This window comes from Monodelphis domestica, chromosome 2, assembly GCF_027887165.1.
Source record: "Monodelphis domestica isolate mMonDom1 chromosome 2, mMonDom1.pri, whole genome shotgun sequence".
Taxonomy (NCBI): Eukaryota; Metazoa; Chordata; class Mammalia; order Didelphimorphia; family Didelphidae; genus Monodelphis; species Monodelphis domestica.
This window is the reverse complement of record NC_077228.1, coordinates 346180224-346203602: the sequence shown is the minus strand read 5'-3', so window position 1 is coordinate 346203602 and position 23379 is coordinate 346180224. Positions and strand designations below refer to the sequence as shown.

At 38.9% G+C, this 23379-nt stretch overlaps 1 protein-coding gene across 3 annotated transcripts in view; it reads left to right on the top strand.

Moving 5' to 3' along the window:
- The first annotated feature begins 12809 nt into the window (after nucleotides 1–12809).
- The window catches only part of RRAGD (Ras related GTP binding D), a 62126-nt gene continuing 51556 nt past the window's right edge, over nucleotides 12810–23379 (top strand). The window contains exons 1-2 of one of the 3 annotated variants that reach the window (XM_007484315.3): nucleotides 12954–13558; nucleotides 17415–17475. In XM_007484315.3, the coding sequence (XP_007484377.1) occupies nucleotides 13502–13558; nucleotides 17415–17475 (118 nt within the window). In that variant the 5' untranslated portion in view covers nucleotides 12954–13501. Of the gene's footprint in view, nucleotides 13559–14095; nucleotides 14293–17414; nucleotides 17476–23379 lie in introns of those variants that run through there. The other 2 variants (XM_001367201.5, XM_016431184.2) reach the window with 2 other exon arrangements.

The window sequence follows — 23379 nt, the reverse complement described above, 5'->3', positions numbered from 1 at the left end:
CTCCACTAACTTTCATAAGCAATGTTATCAATTATGTGGTTTCTTCATCTGAAACATCTCTCATATCTCTTTTTCTCTATCCATTGCATTACACTAGTATGGTTCTCCACTCCCTCCTTCTTTGGCTTTGTACAATAGCCTCCTACTAGGTATTATTGTCTCTACTTTTCCCCATCTAAGTTTTCCTTTACCCAACTGCCAAACTAATATTCTTTATGCATAGATTTGATCTTTTGAAAGACCTGCATCTCTCCATTTCCTACTAAGTGAAGGTCAGATTCATTGGTGTAGGATTACAGACCTAGCAACAATTTAGGACTATGTATTGTTCTTTTCTAGTGACACAGACTCAGTCAAACACATATTCTCCCATTCTAGCTTTGGGTTCACTTCTTTCTTCTCCACCCCATGCCTGGCTAGGTTGCTGTGTTCTCTTCCTATATAGAAGTTATAAAAGGCTCAGAATTGGGCCAATTGGATATCACATTTCTCAGGTAGGTAATCATCACTGTCTTCAGATACTAGAATGATTCTATGGAGAGGTAAACTCAAACTAGCACCTGTCTAGAAGCTTCTATCTTAATTCTCAAACATGCCCATATTTCCACAAATTTAGCAAGGCACATTTTAGAACTGAACCTAATTCATAGGAAAATTCTGAACAAGCTTCTGGGGATCTGCACCCAGAAAAACCCCACAACATATGCACTGACACTCTACAATAACATTCCTTCACAGTAGCACTCAATCAGGTAAACCAATAACTCTGTGCCCAAATAGAGCTGTACCCTATCAATATTGGTGCCCAGGGAAAGTAGCATGAATTTCATCAGTTTCAAACAGCACAAATTCACTTGAAGTAAGGGGAATTAGTTAATAAAATGTCTCACAGACAATGCCTACAATCCTGCAACTTCCCCATTTTAATTCTGCTGTAAGTTCAAATGTTTTTATGCTGCTAGGAGAATAAGTACTATCTGTATGTCAATATAACCTATTTTTTAAAATTTAGATAATATTTAAAATTTGTGTGCCCTTTAGACATTGATTACCTGAGACAAAGAGTTAGTTGCCTTGCCCCAGATATGGCTCTGATCGTGAATTGCATTGTAGCCCTATTAGTCTATAAACTTCATGAGAGCAGACATCTTTCTTCAAACCCTTACCTTCTGTCTTAGAATCATTAATAAATGTAATTACTTAACTATAAAATTAATATTACCCAATTATAAATTGTATTTATATTATCACATTTATTTATACATAATACAATTCTAAATATATAAATAAATGATAACATAATTAATAAATATTGGTTCTGAGGCAGAATAATGGTACGGGCTAGACAACTAGAGTTAAGTGACGTGCCCTGAGTCACATAGCTAGGAAGTGTCTGGGGTAACATTGGAACCCAGCACCTCCCTTAACTAGGCCTAACGCTATGCACTGAGCAACATGCTTGTCCCTAGACATATTTTTTTTTAGTTAACCTTCTTGTATTCTGGTTCCTAAAATTTATTGCAGGAATTATTTGATAAACTTGAACTGAATTGACCAAAGTCCTTATGAGAAGTGGATGCTTCATAAATACGTGCTGAATTGAACCAAATTAGTCACATATCCTGGGCTAGGATTTGGTTCATTTAAATCCTAGTTTAGTGTTCTGAAGAGTTCTGATAGTATGTTTCCGTTTTCCTGCCCAGTGACTGCTCCTGCCTTACCCAAGAAGCAAGAAAGATCTCTTTGCAGCCTCCTCCTGCATTCCCTACAAAGCATTCCAACTAAGAATATTAGGACCTGTACCAATTTATCAGGGCCCTTAGAGAAGTACAGCCTGATTGGTTCCTGGTGGTGTTCATATGTGATGCCAGCTGGTTTAGACCTTTAGTTTCTTTCAGCAGAATTAATGGGTTATTTTTCTGAGTGCACATAGAGCTAGAAAGAATCTCAGTATTGTTTTTATGGTGATGTTTTAAAAGCACTAGCAGATGGATGAAGTCTCTCATAATACAGTAAAACCTTGTTTGAGATATCATATTGTAGGATTTAGAGCTGAAAGAGACCTTTGAGATTAGCTGGTTCAAGCCCTTCATTTTATAGATGAGAACATTGCTGCACTGAGTGATTCAAGGGACTTGTCTACAAGTTCACATGTAGTAACTAGAGGACTTGGGATTCCAAAACCAGCCCTCTGACAAAAAAAAAAATTAACAAACTCTTAGTAGGAAATCCTTGAGAGGGAATAACCTATAGACAGAATATGTCCTTGTCTTGTCTTCCCCTTCATCTCTCATGTCTAAACAATTATCTGACCCTTTTTCTTCTACTTCTAAATAGACATTAATAATCCAACCTCCTTTGTCTGTTCCCAGTGCTACCACTAGAGTATTGGCTTTACTTGTCATCCACTTAAACAATTATCATTTTAGTCTCTTCTCTCCTTTCTCACCTGTGGTTTCAAGAAGCTGTGGCATGCATAGTGGTCACACCCTGGTAAAATCATCTTGGCAGATGGGCTAACCCAGGTTGAGGGCACTTACCAGTCTCAAATCCATTGGTGTATGGGGGGGGGGGTGTCTATACCAAGTCTATGAAGACTTCCCCCCCTGGTGGAATAGATGGATGAAAACAATTCATTCCAACAGCCATGAAGGTCACTGAAGCAGGTTCTGTAGAGTGTTTTGAGCTTGGTCAGACATTTAAGACACTAAGATGATCCACTGTATGTCAAGCCAATCATCTTGACTTTTGTCTTGAACTTCAATATCTCTGGAAGAGAAAGTGAGGCTGATGACTGTGCAACTCTGCCTCACTTAAATCCAATTCACATGTAAGTCAAGATTTCACTTCATGGACTTATGACAAAGAATGCTCTCCACCTCCAGAGAAAGAAGTAGAAATGCAGATGAAAGCAGACTATTTTTCACTTGTTTATTTGGGTATGTGTTTTGGGCTTTTGGTTTTATATGATGATTCCTTTACAAAAATGAACTATATTGGAAATATGCTTTGTGTAATACACATATAACCAAGATTGAATAGCCTGCCAACACTAGGAGGGGGAAAGGAAGGAAGGGAGATAAATTCAATCATATAACTTCGGAAAACTTGTGTAGAAATTTGTTATTATATGTAATTGGTAAAAATAAAAAATAAAAATATTAAAAAATTTTTTCCAGTGGAAAAAAATCATGTCATGTAAAGACAAATAATAGTAATATCCTACAAAGTTTCCTTAACTTCAGCCTTGCTCCCCACCAACTATCTTTCACAGTGTTACTAGATTAATCTTATTTATGCACAGATCTTATCAGATGACCTCTTTTAAAATGCATCTCTTCCCCTAATAAATGTTTGCTCCAGTTAAAATTGAAGTAATGAGGGGGCATCTAGGTGAATTGAGAGTCAGGCCTGGAGACAGGAAGGCTTGGGTTCAAATCTGACCTCAGACACTTGCTAGCAGTGCTATTCTTGGTAAATAACTTCCATTGCCTAGCCTTTACTGCTCTTCTGCCTTGGAACCAATACACAGTATTGATTCTAAGATGGAAGGTAAAGGATTTTTTAAACTGAAATAGTGAACTTATCTTTTGGCAAAAATGTATTAAGTTTTTATTTCTATTTATCCAGAATCAAAATAAAGGCTTGTTGGATTGATTTGAATTCTTCTTAGTGTTGGGGAGGATTTCCTCAGGAATAACTGGGATGAACACCTAAGAAAGCTCAGTTGTTTATCTAATTATTGTCAAAGATGTTGGAACAGTATAAGCTAGAGAGATGAAATGCTCTGCATTTGTATTCCCAGAATCTAGCACAGTGCTTAGGACATAGGCGATATTAAATAAAGGCATATTGATTAACTGATTGATTTAGATCATCCTTGCCCTAGAGTTAACTAAATAAGGGTGCTCTCTACCAGGGCATTTATCATTCATGTTGCTCAGACCAGTGCAGGAATTTGTTTTGCTTGATTAAGGATATTTATTACAAGGGTTTTAAACTTTTTTTCTGCATGGTAGGGAAGGTGGGAGAGAGAATGCTTGGAAATGAAAAAGGGAAGGTTTTGGTTCTAGTAAAAGGAATATAAGGAAGTAGGAAGGTCTAGATGTTAAAAAGGTGTTTTTTTTTTTCTCTCCCTCTCACCTCAATACCCCCTCAGATCTAGTGGGGGTGGGGAGGAGAGCAAAACCCTTGCAACAAATATGCATAGTTAAGCAAAACAAAATCCTACATTGACACATCCGAAAAATGTATGTATCATTCTATATACCATGGGTCTGTCACCTGTCTGTCAAGTGGTAGATATTATGTTTCATCATCAATCTTTTGGAATCAGGGTTGGGCATTGTATTTATCAGAGTTCTTAAGCCTTTCAACATTGTCTGCCATTACAGTGTCATCATCATTAAATAAATTGTTCTGATTCTGTTTACTTCACTTTGTACCAGTTTATATAAGTCTTCCCAGGTTTCTCTGAAACCATCCAAAGGGAGTAGATACTTAAGTGGAGCACTTTAGGAGCCCCTGAAATCACAGCACTACTGCTACTGCCAGGCTACTGATGCTTAATCTACTTTCTCTCCTGGTAAATTGATCCTTTTGAGATACCTCCCCCAAAATTCGACCAAAGGTTAATAAGATGAAGAAACCTCAAAGACCATCAAGGAGCAACTCCTTTATTTTACAGATGAGAAAACTAAGGTCCAAGGGGGTTAAGAGATTTGCATAAGGAGTAAAACATCAGAGGTGGGACTTGAATACTGGATCTCTGACTCCAGAGACAGTACTTTTCCCACTGTACCAGGCTGACAATAGCTGGGGGAAAAGCCTTTCTTCTCTTCTCATATAAAATAACAGTAACTATAATAATGGCTGACATTTGTACAATGCTTAAAGTTTATAAAGAATTGTATACATGTTACCCTCCTTCAAGCCTCAAAAACAGTGTGTTCTCTAGACAGATGTGTCCCCCTCACACATGTTCTCTATGTATGTTTACATGTTGGAGGTAGCAATCCAGGGAGCATTTTAAAGAAAATCAGTGATTCCAAAAGGCAGTGGTAAAGAGTGCATAACATGGCATCTCCCTGTCAAAGTTATACGATTTGTGAAAAAGTATTGGCTAGTGATTGGAGTGGGAAGCCATAAGGGACATATTGGAAAGAGATCTTTTCCTTGAAATCATGCCATATATACTATTGACACCTATGCACATGTGGAACGTAAATACTCATTTTAAACTAAAAATACATCCTGAAGTATTGGTCTAAATACTTTCTAAGCTGTTCGGACTCTTATTGCTTCAGGATAAATACAAAGAGAAGTTTTTGTTAGCTGTTCAAAATTAAGAAGGAATGATAGGTTAATTTTTTAGCCAGCAGAGAAATGCTTGGGAGGCAAATAAGGAGGAAAAGGATGTGAGAAATATGTGCAGACATCGGAGCAGAAGCATTTTTGATGGAGAATACCTAGTGAGGGTCTGACAGAGTGTGGGTTATCAGAAAAATACTTTTTCCTCAGTGATTCACTCTCTGAATATAACTGGACTGGTCACACAGACTGATTTCAGAGGATACATGACTGTCTCCTTAACTTGGGAATATCTGTAGTATCTCTATCCATAATCTAGGAATGTGAACTTGCAAACAACTTCAAAAAAGATTGTATTTTTACCATAAAGTTATAGATTTGTTTTATTAATCAGCTTATTCTCTTTCCACCTTTATCTTCTTCCCCTTCTCTTCTTCTCTTACCTTTTTTACCTCCATCCAAGGTGAGATCAGCTTCTAGTTAAATACAACAAGCAAGCAGTGTTTGTTGAGTTGCTTTGAATCTTTGAAAGTCTTTGTTACCACCACACTAATAAATTAGTAAACAGGAGATTCATCAGTTACTCATCAAGAATTTTCCAAGCCCTTGCTATATGCCAGTGATTTTGTTAAATGCTCGAGATACAGATAGAAAAAAATGAAACAGTTCTTGCCCTCAAGGACCTTCAAGATATTTGAAAAACTGACTCATATATTGCTTCCTTTTTTCAAGTGTTAAAAATGTAGAATGTTTAAGTTATTTTACTAATATAAATTGTTATAAGCATTATTACTGATTTTCTTGTCACTCCTCACACAAGACACTCCATCCTTTTACCTCTGTGCCTTTGGCCTGCTGTCCTCTAGGCCTCACATGCACTCCCACTTTATGACATCACCTTTTAGAATCACTGATTTTCTTTAAAATTCTCCCTCAAGTGCTACCTCCAACATGAAGCATTTTCTGATTGTCTCCAGCGGCTTGTGCCTTCTACAAAAATTTATTTTCTATTGTTTTTCAGTCAGGAAAAAGTAATTATTTAAAATCCCTACTGTTCTGGGCTACACATGAGCTATAAACTAGACTGGCTGACCTCCAGGGTTCCCTGCCAACTCTAACTCTGTGATCATATGATACATAGCTATAACTAGCAATCTTTAAACCTGGGACAAGCAGTAGAGGAAGAGCTTCGAGAAATCACGAGATTACTCCACTGTTGAAGCACTGACTCTTACTCTGCCTGGGGTTGTGGTCAGTCATGGCAAGGGTCAGGAACATAGCTACTGGCTAAAGTATCCTGAGGACACAGAGAGATTTCTAAACTACTAAAAAAAGATGGAAGCATATAATAATAGTCATAACATTTCTATAGTGCCTATAATGTTCAAGGTGCTTTGCAAATATTTCATTTGCTCCTCATAACAACTCTGGGATGTAGGTGTTACTAATATCTCCTTTCTACCACTGAGGAAATGGAGCCAAAGATAAAGTGACTTGCCCAAGGACACACAAATCATAAGCATCTGAAGTCACATTTGAACTTAGGTCTTCCTACTTCAAGTCCTGGTAACCACAGCATCAGGACCAGAGCCAAGCAGTAGAGAAGTATGCCCCAGAATTGTGTTGTCATCACCATCTAAATTTCCCCCTGGGGACAAAGCCCCATTAATCAAATTTAGATTTATTAGAACTGATAACCAAGGGTGAAGCAAAGATACAAGGTCTTTTTCTCTCTCCTATGTCAATCAAAGTCTATTTCTTTTTTTTCTGTCACTGATTTAGCAACCCTGGTTCCATGTTTATACCTGTTACCTATCCCAAAGTTTGCAACAAGTTGAAAATTTCCCATCTTATGAATGCCTTCCAAAAAATCTCTCAGAAATGACAGCTCCGTGCTGAGACTTGAAAAGTCCCAAGGGTTGTCAACTGAATTAAATCCTGCCTCCCCTAACATAACCTTACTTAAAATATTACCAATTATCAATACCACCTGATGTGTTCCTGTTGCATCTTTCATTCAGAAAGCCCCAATACTCTTTCCCATTTCTTTTTCCCCTTTATGCCCTTAGCTAGATAAATACTAACTATTGGTTCCAAGGTAGAAGAGTGGTAAAGACTAGGCAATTGGGGTTAAGTGACTTGCCCAGGGTCATATTGTTAGTAAATGTCCAAGGCCATATTTGAACCCAAGATCCCCATCTCCAGGTCTGGCTCTCTATCTACTAAGCTGCCTTAGCTGCCCCTCTCTGATTTCACATTAGCATTAGTTATAGAGCCAGAGTTCAGTTTCTTGGAATATATAGTGATTGATAAGGTCATCAGGTGTTTTTGGATTAGGCCAAATCTTTTATTCCTATGCCCTTTAAATGATCAGTCACTAACTATTGTTTTAGACAAAATATATAAATTAGACAAGAGATTTAGTTGGGGATAGGGAATCCCCAGGAATGAAACTCCTTCTTCCAATGCAGGTTAGCATACTTTCTGTGCTAAGAATGTCAGCTGCCTATTACACTGAGATGATAAGTAACTTGCCTAGGGTAACAAAGCCAGAATATGTCAGAAATAGGATTGATCCAGTCTTCCTGGCTTCTGGGCCAATTCTCTACATACAACCTTGTAGCTTCTTACATAAGGTAAATGATTTACATTTTTATCCTTATTTTTACAGTGGGCAACTAGCACAATCACAAAATCCTGCACTCAGAAGGTACCTCTGAGGTCCTTTAGTCCAAATTGGCCTCAGAGTTGAAATGCCCCCTACAATATCCCAATCAGGTGGCCACCTAGTCTTTATGTAAAAATCTCCACTAGTGGACAACCCACTGACACTCAAGGCAGTCCATTCTGCTTTTGTATAGCATCAATTTTTATTTTAAAATTATACATATTTTTTCACTCTGCTGCCTTTTCTTCCACCCTAAAATCGTAGTCCCAAATGAGAACAAAAGAAAAACAAAGTTCATATTACAAACATGCATGTTGTTGTTCAGTTGTTTCAGTCAGGTCTAACTCTCTGTGATATCCTTTTGAGGTATTCTTAGCATAAATACTGGAGTGGTTTGCCATTGCCTCCTCCAACTCATTTTACAGCTGAGGAAAGTGAGGCAAATAGGATTAAGAGGCTTGTCCAAGTCACACAGCCAGGAAGTGATTGAGGTCAGATTTGAACTCAGGAAGATCAACCTTCCTGATTTCCAAGTCCAGAGTTCTATCCACTGTACCACCTAGCTGCCTATAAACAAAAATAAAACTTCCACATTGGCCATGTCCAAAAAATATGTTTCATTATGCAGTTTGAGTCCTTTACCTTTTAGAAGGTGAGTAGCATGTTTCATCAAAAATCCTCAAAAATGGTGGTTGGTCATTACACTGATTAGAGTTCACAATTCTTTTAAAGTTGTTTCTCTTAACTATATCATTGTCATTGTCTAAACTGGTCCCCCCCCCCTTCTGTTCACCTTACTCTAGTATTATTCTATAGAAAGGCATTTCTTACATAGTATTCTTCTCTTAAATCTACCCTCTGGTGCCAAGGCTAACTCCTCTACCTTTCATCTATTTGAAGATATTGATTATATCTCCTCTAACACTTTTCTTCTATAGGCTACACACTCCTAAATTCCTTCAACTGATTATCATATGGCATGCTTTTCAGTTCTTTCACCATTCTGATCATCCTCTTTTGAACTGCAGCCATTTTGTTTCTGTGTCTGTTAAATGGTGGTGCCCAGAGAGCTTTAATGATTTGTACAAGATAGATATCAAGATTTTAGAATTAAAACTTGAAATCCAACTGTCATATTTCTAGAATTCCAGTAAAATCCATTGTATTATATTCCTTTTGACTTTCTGAAACAATGGTTTATTTTGAGTGGAGAAAATCTCCACATGATCAGCAGATCCAAAATTTTTATAAACTCAAACAGATTGAGAACTCTATTCAGCCCAGTAAGTTTCCTTTCCCTTAAATATCTCTGCTACCTGCTGCCTTGTGCTTGAAACTGCTTTAACAGTAAGAAAATGTCTTGTTACACAATTCTGAGAAAATTTAAAATGAAAATAGTCCTAGTAGAGTTAATGGATAATCCACAATACTACACTATATACACATAATACATTTGTAGGGGCAGAATTCCCCTCCTGGATCACTGCTTTGTTGGGGTGAAGGGAATATGAAATAATGAGCTATGTCATGCAAGGTTACCTAAGACAGATAGGTCATAGTGAAGAGTTTTCACAAAAGATGATCCACTGGAGAAGGGAATGGCAAACCATTCCAGTATCTTTGCCAAGAAAACCCCAGGGAGCATATGAAAGGCCTGCAATAGTATAGTCAATGGAATCATGAAGAGTCAGACATGACCGGACAATAATGAAAACAAATGGACTGAATTTACACTGTGGAGTAAATGACTGATATCAGATCCCTTAATGAAAGCCAGTTTTAATAGGAGAAAAAGGTTCTAAAAGATGTAGAGCTGGTGGAGGGTACAAAATATGAAACCTAAATAACAAACTTCTCATAATTTGCCTACTTGGACCATTCTCTCCTAAGGGAAAAATGCTAGTCTTATTTTTGAAAGATGCTACATGTACTGTGGAAAGGACAGTTATTTTCTAGAATTCAACTTGATTGTATATTTTTCAGTACATATTTCAAAATATTCATTTAAAATTAACAACACTGAAATTATTATAACAGGAAATATGTTATCTTCTTTTTATTATTATATATTATTACTATAATATATTATTAATATACAATATGTATTGTATATATTACTATTATAATGTAACACTCTTTCCTTAAAGGAAGATAAAACATTGTACATCTATACATCTATCTATTTTACTTACATAGCCAGGTGTACCCAGGAGGCACATTGACTTACCTTGCTGGAATATTAAGTTTTAACTACATCTCTCTGGCGATTTACCATAACAGTGCTTTCTAGGGGGCACTGTGATCAAAACACTTTCCTCCCCTTTAAACTACAGATTCCTGTGGGAAGCATAAAGTTTTCTGATGCTTAGATAGCTAAGAAAGAATACTGATCGTGGCTTCTGGAGTTATGCTTATATAGGGTTTTGAGGTTTTCAAAGTAATTTCTTCCCAAACTCTGTTGTATTGGAGAAATATTGTTAGTTCTATTTTATAGGTTAAAAAAAAAAAGTAAGAGTTGGAGTTGGAATGGTTCAGTGACCATGGTCAGACAGAAGCTAATTGTCACAGTCTTTCAACTCTAACATTCATGCTCTTTTCATGACACTATGAGATTAAAGGACATCTTAGCTGGAACTTCTGGATTTTGGAACAGATGCATAGGGAATATCACAGTCCTGAAGACTGGAGTCTGAGATCAAGGTGGGACTAGCTCAGAGATTTTTCCTAAGTAGGTAGAAAAATTTCCAAAGGATACGCATTAACTAAGGGCAGGTTTCATCTCAATCTGCTCTTTATCCTAGAGAAGTGGGATTCCTGGTTTCCAAGAAGACCTTAGAACCACCTCTGCCCATTTAGGAATGGAAGCTTTGGGACTACCTGGATCTCCAGGATCACATCCGTGGAGGTAGAAGCATGGTGTAGCTCTGGACGCTACCCTGGAATCTCAATTCAGAGGGCCTGGGTTTAAGTCCCTCTGCTTCTACCTGCTTATCTATCCATCAAAAAATATAAAAAAATATTAAATACCTACTACAAGCAGCTAGGTGGTGGGTGGATAGAGTGCTAGGAAGTCTAGAAGATCTAAATTCAAATCTTGCTTGGACACTTATAGCAAACTACCTTGGCCAAGCCAATTAACCCTGTTTGACTCAGTTTCCTCATTTGTAAAAGATCGTAGGAGGAAGGAAGTGGCAAACCCCTCCAGGCTCTTTGCCCAGAAAAATCCCAAATGGAGTCATGAAGAATCAGACACTAATGAATGACTAAACAACAACAATAACAAAGCACCTACTATGAGCCAGGCACTGTGCTAAGTTATGAACTTGGGCCAAATCTCTAACCTCTCTATCCCATAGTTGCCTTCAGTTGTATGATATCTACAAATAATGGTTCCCATTTAGATAGTATTGTTAAGATTCACAAAATAATTTTATATACAGTCTTATTTGATGCTTAAAATGATTCTGTAAGGTGTCGTATTTTTCCCCACTTTATAGATGAGGAAACTTGTGGCTTACCCCAGTCACACTGCTAGCAAAGGTTCTGAAATTCCAGCACAAATGTTTCTGACTACAAGTCCACTGTAAAATTTAAATTAATATCCAATAACTCCAAGTATTATATTTTATAAAATTTATTAATAATCACTTGAAGTAGAAGAAATAAAACACAAAATCAGAAAGCTTTAAAAAACCAAGTGGGTAAAATTCTCCTGCCTGACTCTTACCAACCTCTACAACCACCTTCCTGGGAAAAGAAGGAGGGGCAGGGCTACATAAAACTTCCTACCTTAGCACTTAGCAAATATGCAAATGAGATGCTAGGAAAGAGAGTTCTGGGGAGAAAAATCTAATTACATACTATTAAGCTTTATGTATGTGTGTATATAAAGTAACACACACAAGCACCCATGGAATCATGATGTGAACCAAAAAGAGTAGTGTAGCCTTCCTGAGTTTCAGATACGCTTTAGATATAAGGCTGTAGCTTTTGTATCTCCCTACCCTCACACATGTACATTCTGGTGTTGTGTACACACACACTGCTTGTCTACACTGGAGCCTGCCTGGTCTGGTTCATTTCATTGGTCATTCTATTTATTTTGTTCTGCACTTGGCAGAAGGAAGTTCACCCACATGATAGTTAGCAGTAATCAGAAAGGGAGTTACTACTGGAAAAATTGTGTCCTGGAGTGAAAAGTTTGTGGATATAACTGTGTTATGTACCCACTCTCTCCTTTCTCCCCCTCCCCAACTTTGCTTCTATGCCTAAATCCTAGGATTTGGAACTGAAAAGGGCTTCATAGATCACCTAACTTCATTTTTCAAAAGAGAAAACTGAGGACTAGGGAAATTATGCCACTTTCCCAGGGTCATACAAGAAATCAGTCAGTCAACAAGCTTTTATTAGCAGCTTACTCTGAGCCAGGCTAAGTAAAGGAAACAAGCATTTATTAAGCGCCAATTACATGCCAGGCACTGTTCTCAGGGCTTTTCAAACATTATCTCATTCGACCCGTATAACCACCCTGAGAGGAAGGTGGGATTTGAACCCTGGACGTCTAAAAATTCATTAAGACGGTGTACTATCAGATCATTTGTGTATTTATCTTTCAAGAGCTAATCTTCGGGTTTTTAACGCATTTCTCTTGCCATGTAAGACAAAGTCCCACAAGATAGGGAGTGGTCGAACTTGTACAGTGCCTGAGAAGAGAAGACTACACACAGTGCATTGGTGCCCGGATATTTGCCAGCCCCTCCACATGCACGAGGGATAACAATGTGAGTGGGGGTGGAGTGAGGTAGGGGGGAGTGCACTGCGGTGCCTTTTTTGCTAGGGTGTGAACAGATCAGCACGCGTGTTTGTGGAGCAACCACGTGCAGGAGAGGTAGGGTGTGGGAGTCTCCAGCGCATCCATCGGATTGTGGTCGTGTGTGCGCGCGCGCGCGCGCCCCGTGCCGGTGTGTGTGCCTGTGCTGGTTCGGGCAGCTTGCATGAGTAGTTTTCTGTGTGTGCTCGGTTTCCCAGTGCCTGCGCTGAGCGAGTGTGTGTGTGTGTGAGTGTGTGTGTGACAATGTGTGTCAGGTGACTCGGGTCACGCAGTCTCTCTCTCTCTCTCCTCGGGGAGGAACTGCTTGGTTCCAGCTGACTCTCCTCCGCCAGGCGGGGCAGGAGGAGGGGGCGCACGGTGGGGCACGGTGGAAAAGTCCTGGACTGGGACCCCAGAGCCGGCGGCGAGGGGGAGGGGGGACAGTCGCCAACTGGGCTCCATCACCTCCCTTCTCCCCTCCCCCTCCGGAGGGGATAAGAAAAGAGGAGGCGAGCGAGCCAATTCAGAAACAGATTGCAGAGCGGCAAGCAAGGAAGAGTTGTTCACTCCCTCCCCTTTTCCCCTGGAGCCCACCCTGGTCGGAGGGAGACCCACTGCGATGAGCCAGGTGCTAGGGAAGCAGCAGCAGCAGCAGCAGCAGCAAGACGAAGAGGAAGAGGAGGAGGAGGATGAACTCGTGGGGCTAGCGGATTATGTGGACGGGCCCGACTCCTCAGACGCAGATCCGGAAAGCGGAGCCGAGGAGGGAGGTATGAGTCTCAATCTACTTTTCCCCTCTTTCTGCCTTTCCTCGTCCATCCCAGTGCTTTTTATTTGCACCCTCCCCTCTCTTCCACCCCCGCGAGCCAGCTCGGGCTGCTTCGCAGCGCCCCTCTCCAGTCCCGGCTCCCGGGTGCTGCGCTCTGCCTGGCGCTCTTCATTTTCTCTGCTCCTCCCCATTCCCCTCCTCTCTTCTTCCCTGCTCCCGCCTCCCCCCCACCCCCTTTGCTAGGTTTCTCTTTACTTGGCTGAAATAAAAGAAAACGGAGAAAGGAACAGAAGTGTGGGGGTGGGGAGGGGAAAGGAAGCTGGGAATAAGGGGGGTGTCCAGGTGTAGGAGGCGGAGCTGGGAGAGAGAAGGAACTGGGAGATTAGGGTTTGGGGAGCTGGAGAGAAAGATCTTTTTTTTTTTCCTAGAGGAGAAACAATAGGTCTTTGGTACATTCCAGGTTAGTCCATCTCTGAACACTTTGCTTTGGGTGGATGGATTAGATGGGACAGGATTTGAGCGGAGGCGGGAAGGAGGAGAAGAGAAAGGATTGACCTGACCCTCTGTAGGACCTTACACCCCCAACCCCCATCCTGGTGATACAGATGGTAAAGCTGAGGTCAGACGTCGGAGGCTAAAAAAAGGGCAGCAAGAAACAGCGTGACTGTAGCAGGGTCGCTGGTCACTTCTGCAGCTGCGAATGTCAATCCTACAGTCCACTTTGGAGGAGAGGGAGTGAGTGTGTTTGTGTGTATGTGTGTTGTCTCTGACTACAGCGTGGAGGGAAATTTCATCTATGTATATAAAATTAACTACTGTTTGATAGTGTGTGGAGAGAGAGAAGAGAGAGAGAAGGGGGGATGGGGAGAGGGGGGAAAGGGGAATGGGGGGAGAGAGAGAATGGCATCCTTGCTTTCCAAGTCTCTGACAGAATATTTAGGATCTGTGATCAAAGGCCAAGCCTTATCTTGCCTGTTGGTGATGATGATGGTGGTAAAGGGAGGTGAAATTTCTTATTGGCAGCACTAAAATCTCCATCTCCAGTTAAAAGGGGATCAAACTGCACTGAAGCTTCCAAAAGGAATTTTGTGTTTTATCTTGAGGCCTAAGGAACTACTCTACAATTCTCAAGATTATTGTTTTTAATTCACCAAGGTTTTGGGGTAGAGAAAGAGCCTTTAATTTTAAGATCACCTGGAAAGTTTTCCCTGGAAAAGGACACTGAATTTCTGTTAAATATAGAACTTCAATGTGAAGTTTGTGTTGAGTAAAGAAGTAAAGACCAGCAACACTTGTATATTAATAAAGAAGTAACTAACATTGTGCATAGTTTGCTCTAAAATTGGGCAAGAATGTTTTCTGTAAAGTACTTGCTGCAGGACAAATGTATTTTTGTGAGTTGATTTTTAGGAGCTTTTATTGAGAGTCCACTAACTTAGCTACAAACTTTATCTTAGTTTGTTAGTTAGGACTATTGAGAGTCCACTAACTTAGCTACAAACAAATAATCACAATGTATTTTTTTTTCTCAAGTATCATTTCCTGGTAATAATTGTAGACACAGTAGCTTCTACAAGCATCTTTAATGCATAAGAAAATCTTGATATAGTAGAATTTGGTGTGAAGCTTATATCTCCTGAAACCTATGATGGAAGAATTTAAATTACTGAAAGACTAACACAGTTAGAAAAACTGATGCTTATGTAATATTTTTCATAAGAATTTTATGTCAGAAAATAGAAAATTACTTCTCCAATCTCTTTTACTGCCTATATTGCTGTCATTAAGAGATCAAAGTAGCCTTTTAAAAAGAAGTTTTCAAAGCCACAATACTTTTCCAAGTTTCATGCCACCACAGAGGCCTATTGTGTCTCTTTCATTTGCTTAAACAGGTGCCTTTGCAGCCTGGTTTTGTCTGCTGGTTATCTATTTCCTCAGTGTTGCTGTCGATTGGCCCCCTGCTGCTGATCTTGCGGGTCACATTTTGTGGATGAAACTTTTCTGACCTTTAGTCTAGTCTCATGGGCTGCTTCTTTTAGTAATTCAATTGTCTTGATGGTGACATTTTCATCCTAATTGCATTTAACTCCTCCTAGATTCATTGGTGATACCCTGGAGACTCAGAATGAGCACTATACTTGAAATAATAGAATAGTTGTCTGATTAGTTGCCCTAAGGAGCTGTACTTAAATAGGTAAATGCAATATTCCAGCAAAACAGGATGATACCAGAAAGAAAAGAATTAAAAAAAAAGACCAAACTTTGATATATATATAGTTGGACGAACAGCCTTAGAGAGCTTGTTCATCAATATGTATATTTTTAGTTGGTTATGAATGGACAGTTAGTTGGGCTTAGAGTTGGGCAAGGGGAAGAAAATGGGTTGGATTGCTTTTGAGGAGATTTTGTTGTTTAATTGTGTCCAATGCTTTATGACCCCCTTTGGGGCTTTCTTTCTTCCTTTCTTTTTTCCTTTTTTTCTTTTTTCCTTTCTTTCTTTCTTTCTTTCTTTCTTTCTTTCTTTCTTTCTTTCTTTCTTTCTTTCTTTCTTTCTTAGGGAAAAATAAAATGTTATTTTCTTTTATTTTTATTCTTTTTTTAAAAAAATAATTTATTTAGTCAATTTAGAACATTATTCCTTGGTTATAAGAATCATATTATTTCCCTCCCTCCTCTACACCCACCCTTCCCATAGCTGATGAGCAATTTCATTGGGTATTACACATGTCCTTGATCAAAACCTATTTCCATGTTGTTGGTATTTGCATTAGGGTGTTCATTTAGAGTCTACATACCTAGCCATATCCCCTCGACCCATGTAATCAAGCAGTTGTTTTTCTTCTGTGTTTCTCCTCCCACAGTTTTTCCTCTGAATGTGGATAGTGGTTTTTCTTGTAGACTCCTCCAAGTTGTTCAGGGTCACTTCATTGCCACTAATGGAGAAGTCCATTACATTGGATTGTACCACAGTGTATCAGTCTCTGTGTACAATGTTTTCCTGGCTCTGCTCCTTTTGCTCTGCAGCACTTCCTGGAGGTTGTTCTAGTTCCCATGGAATTCCTCCACTTTATTATTCCTTTGAGCACAATAGTATTCCATCACCAACTTATACCACAATTTGTTCAGCCATTCTCCAATTGAAGGGCATCCCCTCATTTTCCAATTTTTTGCCACCACAAAGAGCACAGCTGTGAATATTCTTGTATAAGTCTTTTTACTTATTGTCTCTTTGGGGTACAAACCCAGCAGTGCTATGGCTGGATCCAAGGGCAGTCTTTTAGTGCCCTTTGGGCATAGTTCCAAATTGCCCTCCAGAGTGGTTGGATCAATTCACAACTCCACCAGCAATGCATTAATGTCCCTTTGGGGCATACTGGAGATACTGGAGTGGTTTGCCATTTCCTTCTCGAACTCATTTTACAGATGAGGAAACTGAGGCCATCATGGTTAAGTGACTTGCCTAGGTCATACAGCTATTTAGTGACTAAGGCAGATTTGAAATTTGAGGAGATAAGCTCTAAGCTTTTAAAAACCCTTCCATGCTTCATGGGACTAGCTAGGCAACATAGTAGATAGAGTTCTAGGCTTGGAGTCAGAAAGGCTTCTCTTTCAGAGTTCACTGTGGCCTCAGATGCTTACTAGCTGGGTGACCCTGGGCAAGTCATTTAATCCTGTTTGCCTCACTTTTCCTACCTATAAAATAAGCTGGAGAAAGAAATGGCAAACTACTCCAGTGTCTTCATCAAGAAAATCCCAAACGTGATCATGAAGAATAGGACATGACTGAAAAGGACTCAACAACAACAAAGCTACTCCATGAAATAAGAGTCCTTTCTCTTTTTTTTTTTAACCATCAGCATCCTGTTAATGCTGTTTGCCTGAGAGGCATAGAAGACCACAGGATACAGGGAGTGAAAGGTGAGGTTCATGGTGGGAAGGAGCAGGTTGCAATATTTTATCAACAAAGAATTGCACAGGAGAAATGGTATAAGAGATGTCACCAGAGAGACATATGAGGCAACCAAGTCAGGTAGCAAGAGTTAGGGTTAACTGTTAGTGGACAATCCTCATGCTTCACTGGTATTTAGAAAGGTTGGGAGATTTGGACTCTCTCATTTGTATGAGTCCCTGGTGAAAGATTTGCCAGGTGAAAGCAGGGACCAGAGCCCTAAGGGATGATAAGACTTAGGTGAGTTGTGATTTGGCAGTGAGTACTCATTTACTGGAGATTACAAAGCATACTTAGTAAATTGACCAGCAATTTAGGTGTAGAGAAGACTGAGGATTTAGGAAAGAAATCCTCCCACCCCACCCACTTCTTTGGTGGAGATCTGTTAATTTTGCAATTAACAAAGGATAAGGGTAAGAAAATACTTCCTGAATTTGACAGGGGAGCCTGAAAATTTAAGCATATTACATTGTCTAACAGTGGCAGAATTACATTAATTTAGAGACAATGTCACCAGTGACTAGGAATATCCCTGGAAAAGCAACCTCTTCTTGAAGTCCATACCTGGGGACTGTCATGAAGGCTAAACTGGTAGGTAACAGAGTACTTTTGGTACTTTAAAAACTTGTATTTACCTCAGTGGATTGTGAAGATTATATTAGGGAGGGTAAGTAAAATGCTTTGTGTAACTGTTATATAAATGTCAGCTGAGAGGCAGCATGGTAGAGAGGGCTGGCCTTAAGCCAGGACAACTTGGCTTTCAAGTTCTGCTTTTGATATTAATTGTATTACCTTGGACAAGTCACTTGTCCAACCTTTGTGCCCCAGTCAACTCTAAAACTACAAATGATAGATAAATTGCCACTCAGTTTACAGACTGAGAGTTCCCTAAGCCTGTGTAGTCATTAGTTTGGAGAAAAAAGTCAGTTATTATCATCATTGTTTTTGCTATTATTGCATCATCAATAATTTCAATCCTCCAATTGTTCTATCCCCCATGCTTAGAATGTTGTCCTTCCACATTTCTTTGAAGCTCTAGATCCCTTCTAAAGGATTTTTCCTGATTCCTAGAATTGTTAATGCTTTTCCACCTATTTGCATTTCTTTTATAGTTATTCATCTGTAGAATACTAAACCCAGGAGAATGTGAATTCCTTGAAGACAGGGACCATTTCTGTCTTATTACATAATTACCTAGTACAGTGCTTGACAATGTTTATTGTTGTTGTTCATTTGTTTCAGTCATGTTCAACTTTGTGACCCCAATAGGTATTTTCTTGGCAAATATCCTGGAGTGGTTTGCCATTTCCTTCTCCAGCTCATTTTAAAGATGAGGAGACTGAAGCAACTGGTTAAGTGACTTGCCCAGGGTCACATAGGAAGTGTTTGAGGCCAGGTTTGAACTCATGAAGATGAGTTTTCTTGACTCCCCCTAGCTACAGTGTTTAGTAAATGCTTGTTGGATTGGAATGAATTAAACTGAATCTACTCCGTGAATTTTCCACAAGGGGGTCCATCCAAAGTTCTGGAATCCTGAAATATGAAAAGAAATATTCCTACTTCCATATACCAATATTTTTAAAAGCTATTCCCTTTATCTTTATTGTATCTTCTTTCTACCAATTTTCCTATCATTTTCTTATCTTCTCTCTTCTTTGTCTTATACTTGTCATTAATTTGACTTCTACAAATTTATTCCCTTAAATTGGATCTCTTTGACCTCTTATGCTTTTGATTTGCTTCCCTGATTTTGATTTCTATCCTTTATGTTGTTTTCTAATTGTGTCACACTATTTTGACACTCATGAAATCTGCGCTCTTCTCATTCTGACTCCAATGGAAAAGTTGTTGGACATAGTTTAGTATCTTCCTTCTCTACTCTAAGATCTGCTTGAATATGACTTTGGAGTTTAGACCCTTAAACAGATTTGTGGAATTGATGCACTTGGTTGAACTCTCTAATGGCATGCATGTTCCCCAACTCAAGAATCCAAGCAGGGCCTTTGCTGCTCACTTGTCAGACTGGCATGGTCTAGTATTTCATGTGAGGTTTTTGTGTTGGCCAGGAAGAGGGATATACATGTACTTTCATTTGGGGGACTTTTGATAATATTTCAAATTGATTAAAAACAGAATCCTGCTCCCCTCTAATAGATCAAATTGATTTTTACTCCAAGAAAGCATTTATTAAGTGTCCATCATATGTTAAACACTGTGCCAGGCTCTGGGGATACAAAAATAAAAAATGGAAACATCTTGCTGTCCTCAAAGAGGTTACCTTCTGTCTTGGGAGCAGAATGAAGTTGCTTAGTGTATCTGACTTCCACTGGAATCTATCTGTTGGAATATTTTAAAAAGAGATTCATATAGAGGGAGACACAGAAATTTACAGCTGAAAGTGACATTTAAAGTCATATAATTCAGCTCCCCCATATTTTGTGTTTTTTCTTTCTAAGAAATTTTCATAATATAAAATTATGATCATAACATCAAGAAGCATGAGCATTTCTTATATACAAAAAACAGAAAAGACTGTATAGGAAACTGAACTGTTACATAGTTTTTTAAATGCACATTACATTTAACATTATAACAAAATTGCCCCACCTGTCTACATTCCCCTTTTGAACTTCCTTGTGCTCATGAGCCTCTCATTTTGCAAATAAGGGAATCAGACCCAAAGAGGTTATAGGATCAGATTTTTAAGGCTGAAAAAGACCTTTCTAATCCAGCCCCTTCACTTTACAGATAAGGAACCCAAGAGCCATGGAGTTAAAGTGATGTGACCAGAATCACAGAGGTAATGAATGTCAGAGGTAGTATTTGAACCTAGGCTCTCCTGGGCCAGTGTGCATTCCACAGTGCCTCATGACTCTTAAGGAAGGTCACGTGCTGAAAGTAAAAGATGGTTATGTCCTTTAAAAAAATAAAACTAAGCTAGGAATCTCTTTGGTTGCTGGTAATCGAAATAAAAGCATTCAGAGATTTGTTTGTCCTTTTCTCTCTCCCCTCAGATGCTCTTCCCCTAAACACACACACACATACTCAATCCCTCTCTCTTTCTCTTTCTCTGTCTCTGTCTGTCTGTCTGTCTGTCTGTCTGTCTGTCTGACTGACTCTCTCTGCCTTAATGTTTTTCTTGCTTAGTAAAGACTTAGCCAGTCGGGACCGCTTTTCCCATGGCTGACTGACTGCATAGTAATCTATTATGGTGAGTGTGACTGATTATCCACTTGCATTCTTGCTGCAAGTTGCCCAGCAAGTTGTCAGACACTACACAAAGGAATGCATATTGTGGGTGGACAACATGATTTTCATTTCCTGTTACCCCTCACTCACAAGGAAATTTCTGATCCTCTCAGAACCAAATTCTTCCTGCCAAATTAGATTTGAAAGTGTATTTCACCTGAGTGCAAAGCCAAAATTCCCTTGATCAAGGATTGTCCCATGGTTTAAGGCCTGTCTGCTCTTTGCATCAGTGACTGTGTCACCTTTTCCATGTCCTTTCTGGGAAGTCAGACTGAGATAAGGCAGAATTTTTGTTCCCTCCCTAGCTTGATAAGACTGTTAGGGAAGTTATTGCAATTAAGGAAGTTTAGGCAAGTCTAAAAAATTCCATTAGATCTAATGACTTTTTAAAGGCAGATACACTGACTTTGAGCTGTAGTCTAAATGCTAACAAAATAAAAATAACAAAAACAAGAGTTAAAGGTAAAGAGATAATGAGAAAATAAATTTCCTTTATAAAATTCTTCCAGATCAGTTTCATAACTTGAGATGGGGACTGTCTTCAACCATATCTTGTTCACCTAAGTATTCGGCCAGTTTTCTCATTTGTAAAATGAGGAGGTTACACTAAGGGGGATCTGTAAGATCCTTTCCAGTTCAAAATCTATGATTTGGCATTCCTTTGTGTTATAGTCTGGCTTTCTTTGTCAAGATTTATGGCTAGGGCTTAATTGGGAGAGAGGGTAAGCTCCCTGAAGGCAGGAACTCTTTCATTTTTTCCTGTTAATCCCCAGCACCTATTGTAGTCTCTGACACTATATAGGGCCCTTAGTAAATTATCATTGGATTGAATTGAATCTCTGAAAATGAAATTTTAAACAGCCTGTTGAAAAGTAGGGATTTTGTGTGTCTGAATAGACTATCTTTGGTGATTTTTGAGACTAAATCTGTTCTTTGCAGACTTAACTAGAAAGTGATTTTCTTCAGAGAATTTCATTATTGTTAACAAATTCATCTTCTTATCCTTTGAAAGTCACTAAGGATAATTGTCCCATGCCCTCCTGATAATGGAACTACAGTCACATTGTAAGTGAAGAAGATGACACAGATTAGAAGGACAAATGCCTGAATAACCTAAATGCCCCTTTGTTGAAAATGAAGTCCTTTTCAGAGACTGTCAGAAATATATTTACTGCAGACTTGTGCAGAAACAGAGATGAGGCTGGACTAACTTGGAATTCCTTCAGGATCCAAGATCCTAGATATTTTAAACATTTTCATACTTTTTCTTTTAAAAGGTGTTTGATTGATATCTTTTGGATTTATGTAATCTTCATTTCCCAACATATCCCTATCCCCTTTTCTAGTTATAGAGCCATCCCCTGTAATTGCAAATAAAAGAAAATAGAAAAAAACTCAACAAAACTAATCACAATCTGACAGTATAGACAACATTTTTTGTTCATAATCTCCTGCCTCTTTAAAGATGAGAGGGAAGTGTTTTAAACATTTTTTAAAAGAGGTAAATAGATATGAGTGATTTGACAAACCATAGTCTTTGGATTCACATGATCATTTCCCCTGTACAGTGGTAGATATGGCCCCAGAGTTCAGGATTCTTGGGGTAACATAGAATAGTTCAGGAGACTATTTTTCTAATACTGAGGGCCTTATGAGCCCTCATTGGTGTGCTTCTCCCATTGACTAACAGTTGACATCAATTAGCCAGACATACTTGTAAAAATAGACATGCATAAGGTACCATACTAAGAATTGGAGATGCAAACAAATAACCTCTCTCCCATCACACATAAAAAGTCTGGAGCATATTCTACTACAAGTACACACAGAGTGCTTAACTTGTTTTCTGCTGCTAATCAAGATGCTGCTATCTGTCACTGCTATTACAGAGACTCTCAAAGGACATTTAAATTTCCCAATCTTTCAAAGTCTTTCTCTGATCAAGGATAGGGTAGGGAGGAGTCAGAGGGTCTTCTCCCCCAAATAATTCCTTTAAAGTACATTGGCTGGAACCATTGCCACTATTGAATACTCAGGTTCTGAACTGGCTTGACATTTTTCACAAGCCCTACAACTGAATTCCTTCAGCCATTCCCACTATATTTCTTTTGTAGTTTTATTTAATTTTTGTCTTATAGCTTTCATGTCTTCCAAACTGACAAAGTACTCTTCTCACCTAATTTATGCCTTTGATTCACTTTCAGTATTCTTAGGGGTTAAAGTTGCTTTTTTGGGGATAGGGTTATTAATTCCATCAACCTATACCTTTATAGGTATGCAACATGTTTCTGTAGAAGAGAACCTCTTTTCCTTTAAAGTGTAATTACCTGCATGAGGCTAGTAGTAGCCTGAGCATACACATAATCCAAACATAGTTTCTGGTTGTATAGCAATGATTTAGGAAGCATAAATATTCTGCAAAAGTCTTATTTTAATACTCATCATAGTATGGAGGTAATTCTGCATTCCTGAGGGGTTGTGGCATTGGAACAAAAGTTCCATTGTGTATGACCAAGCTGGAAAGACTTAATTTTGGAAAGAGTATGATACTGGCAAACAAATTGTACTTACTAACTAAGGACCAGTCTAGTTAAATATGGCCTGGGTAATGTATTGTTAACTGA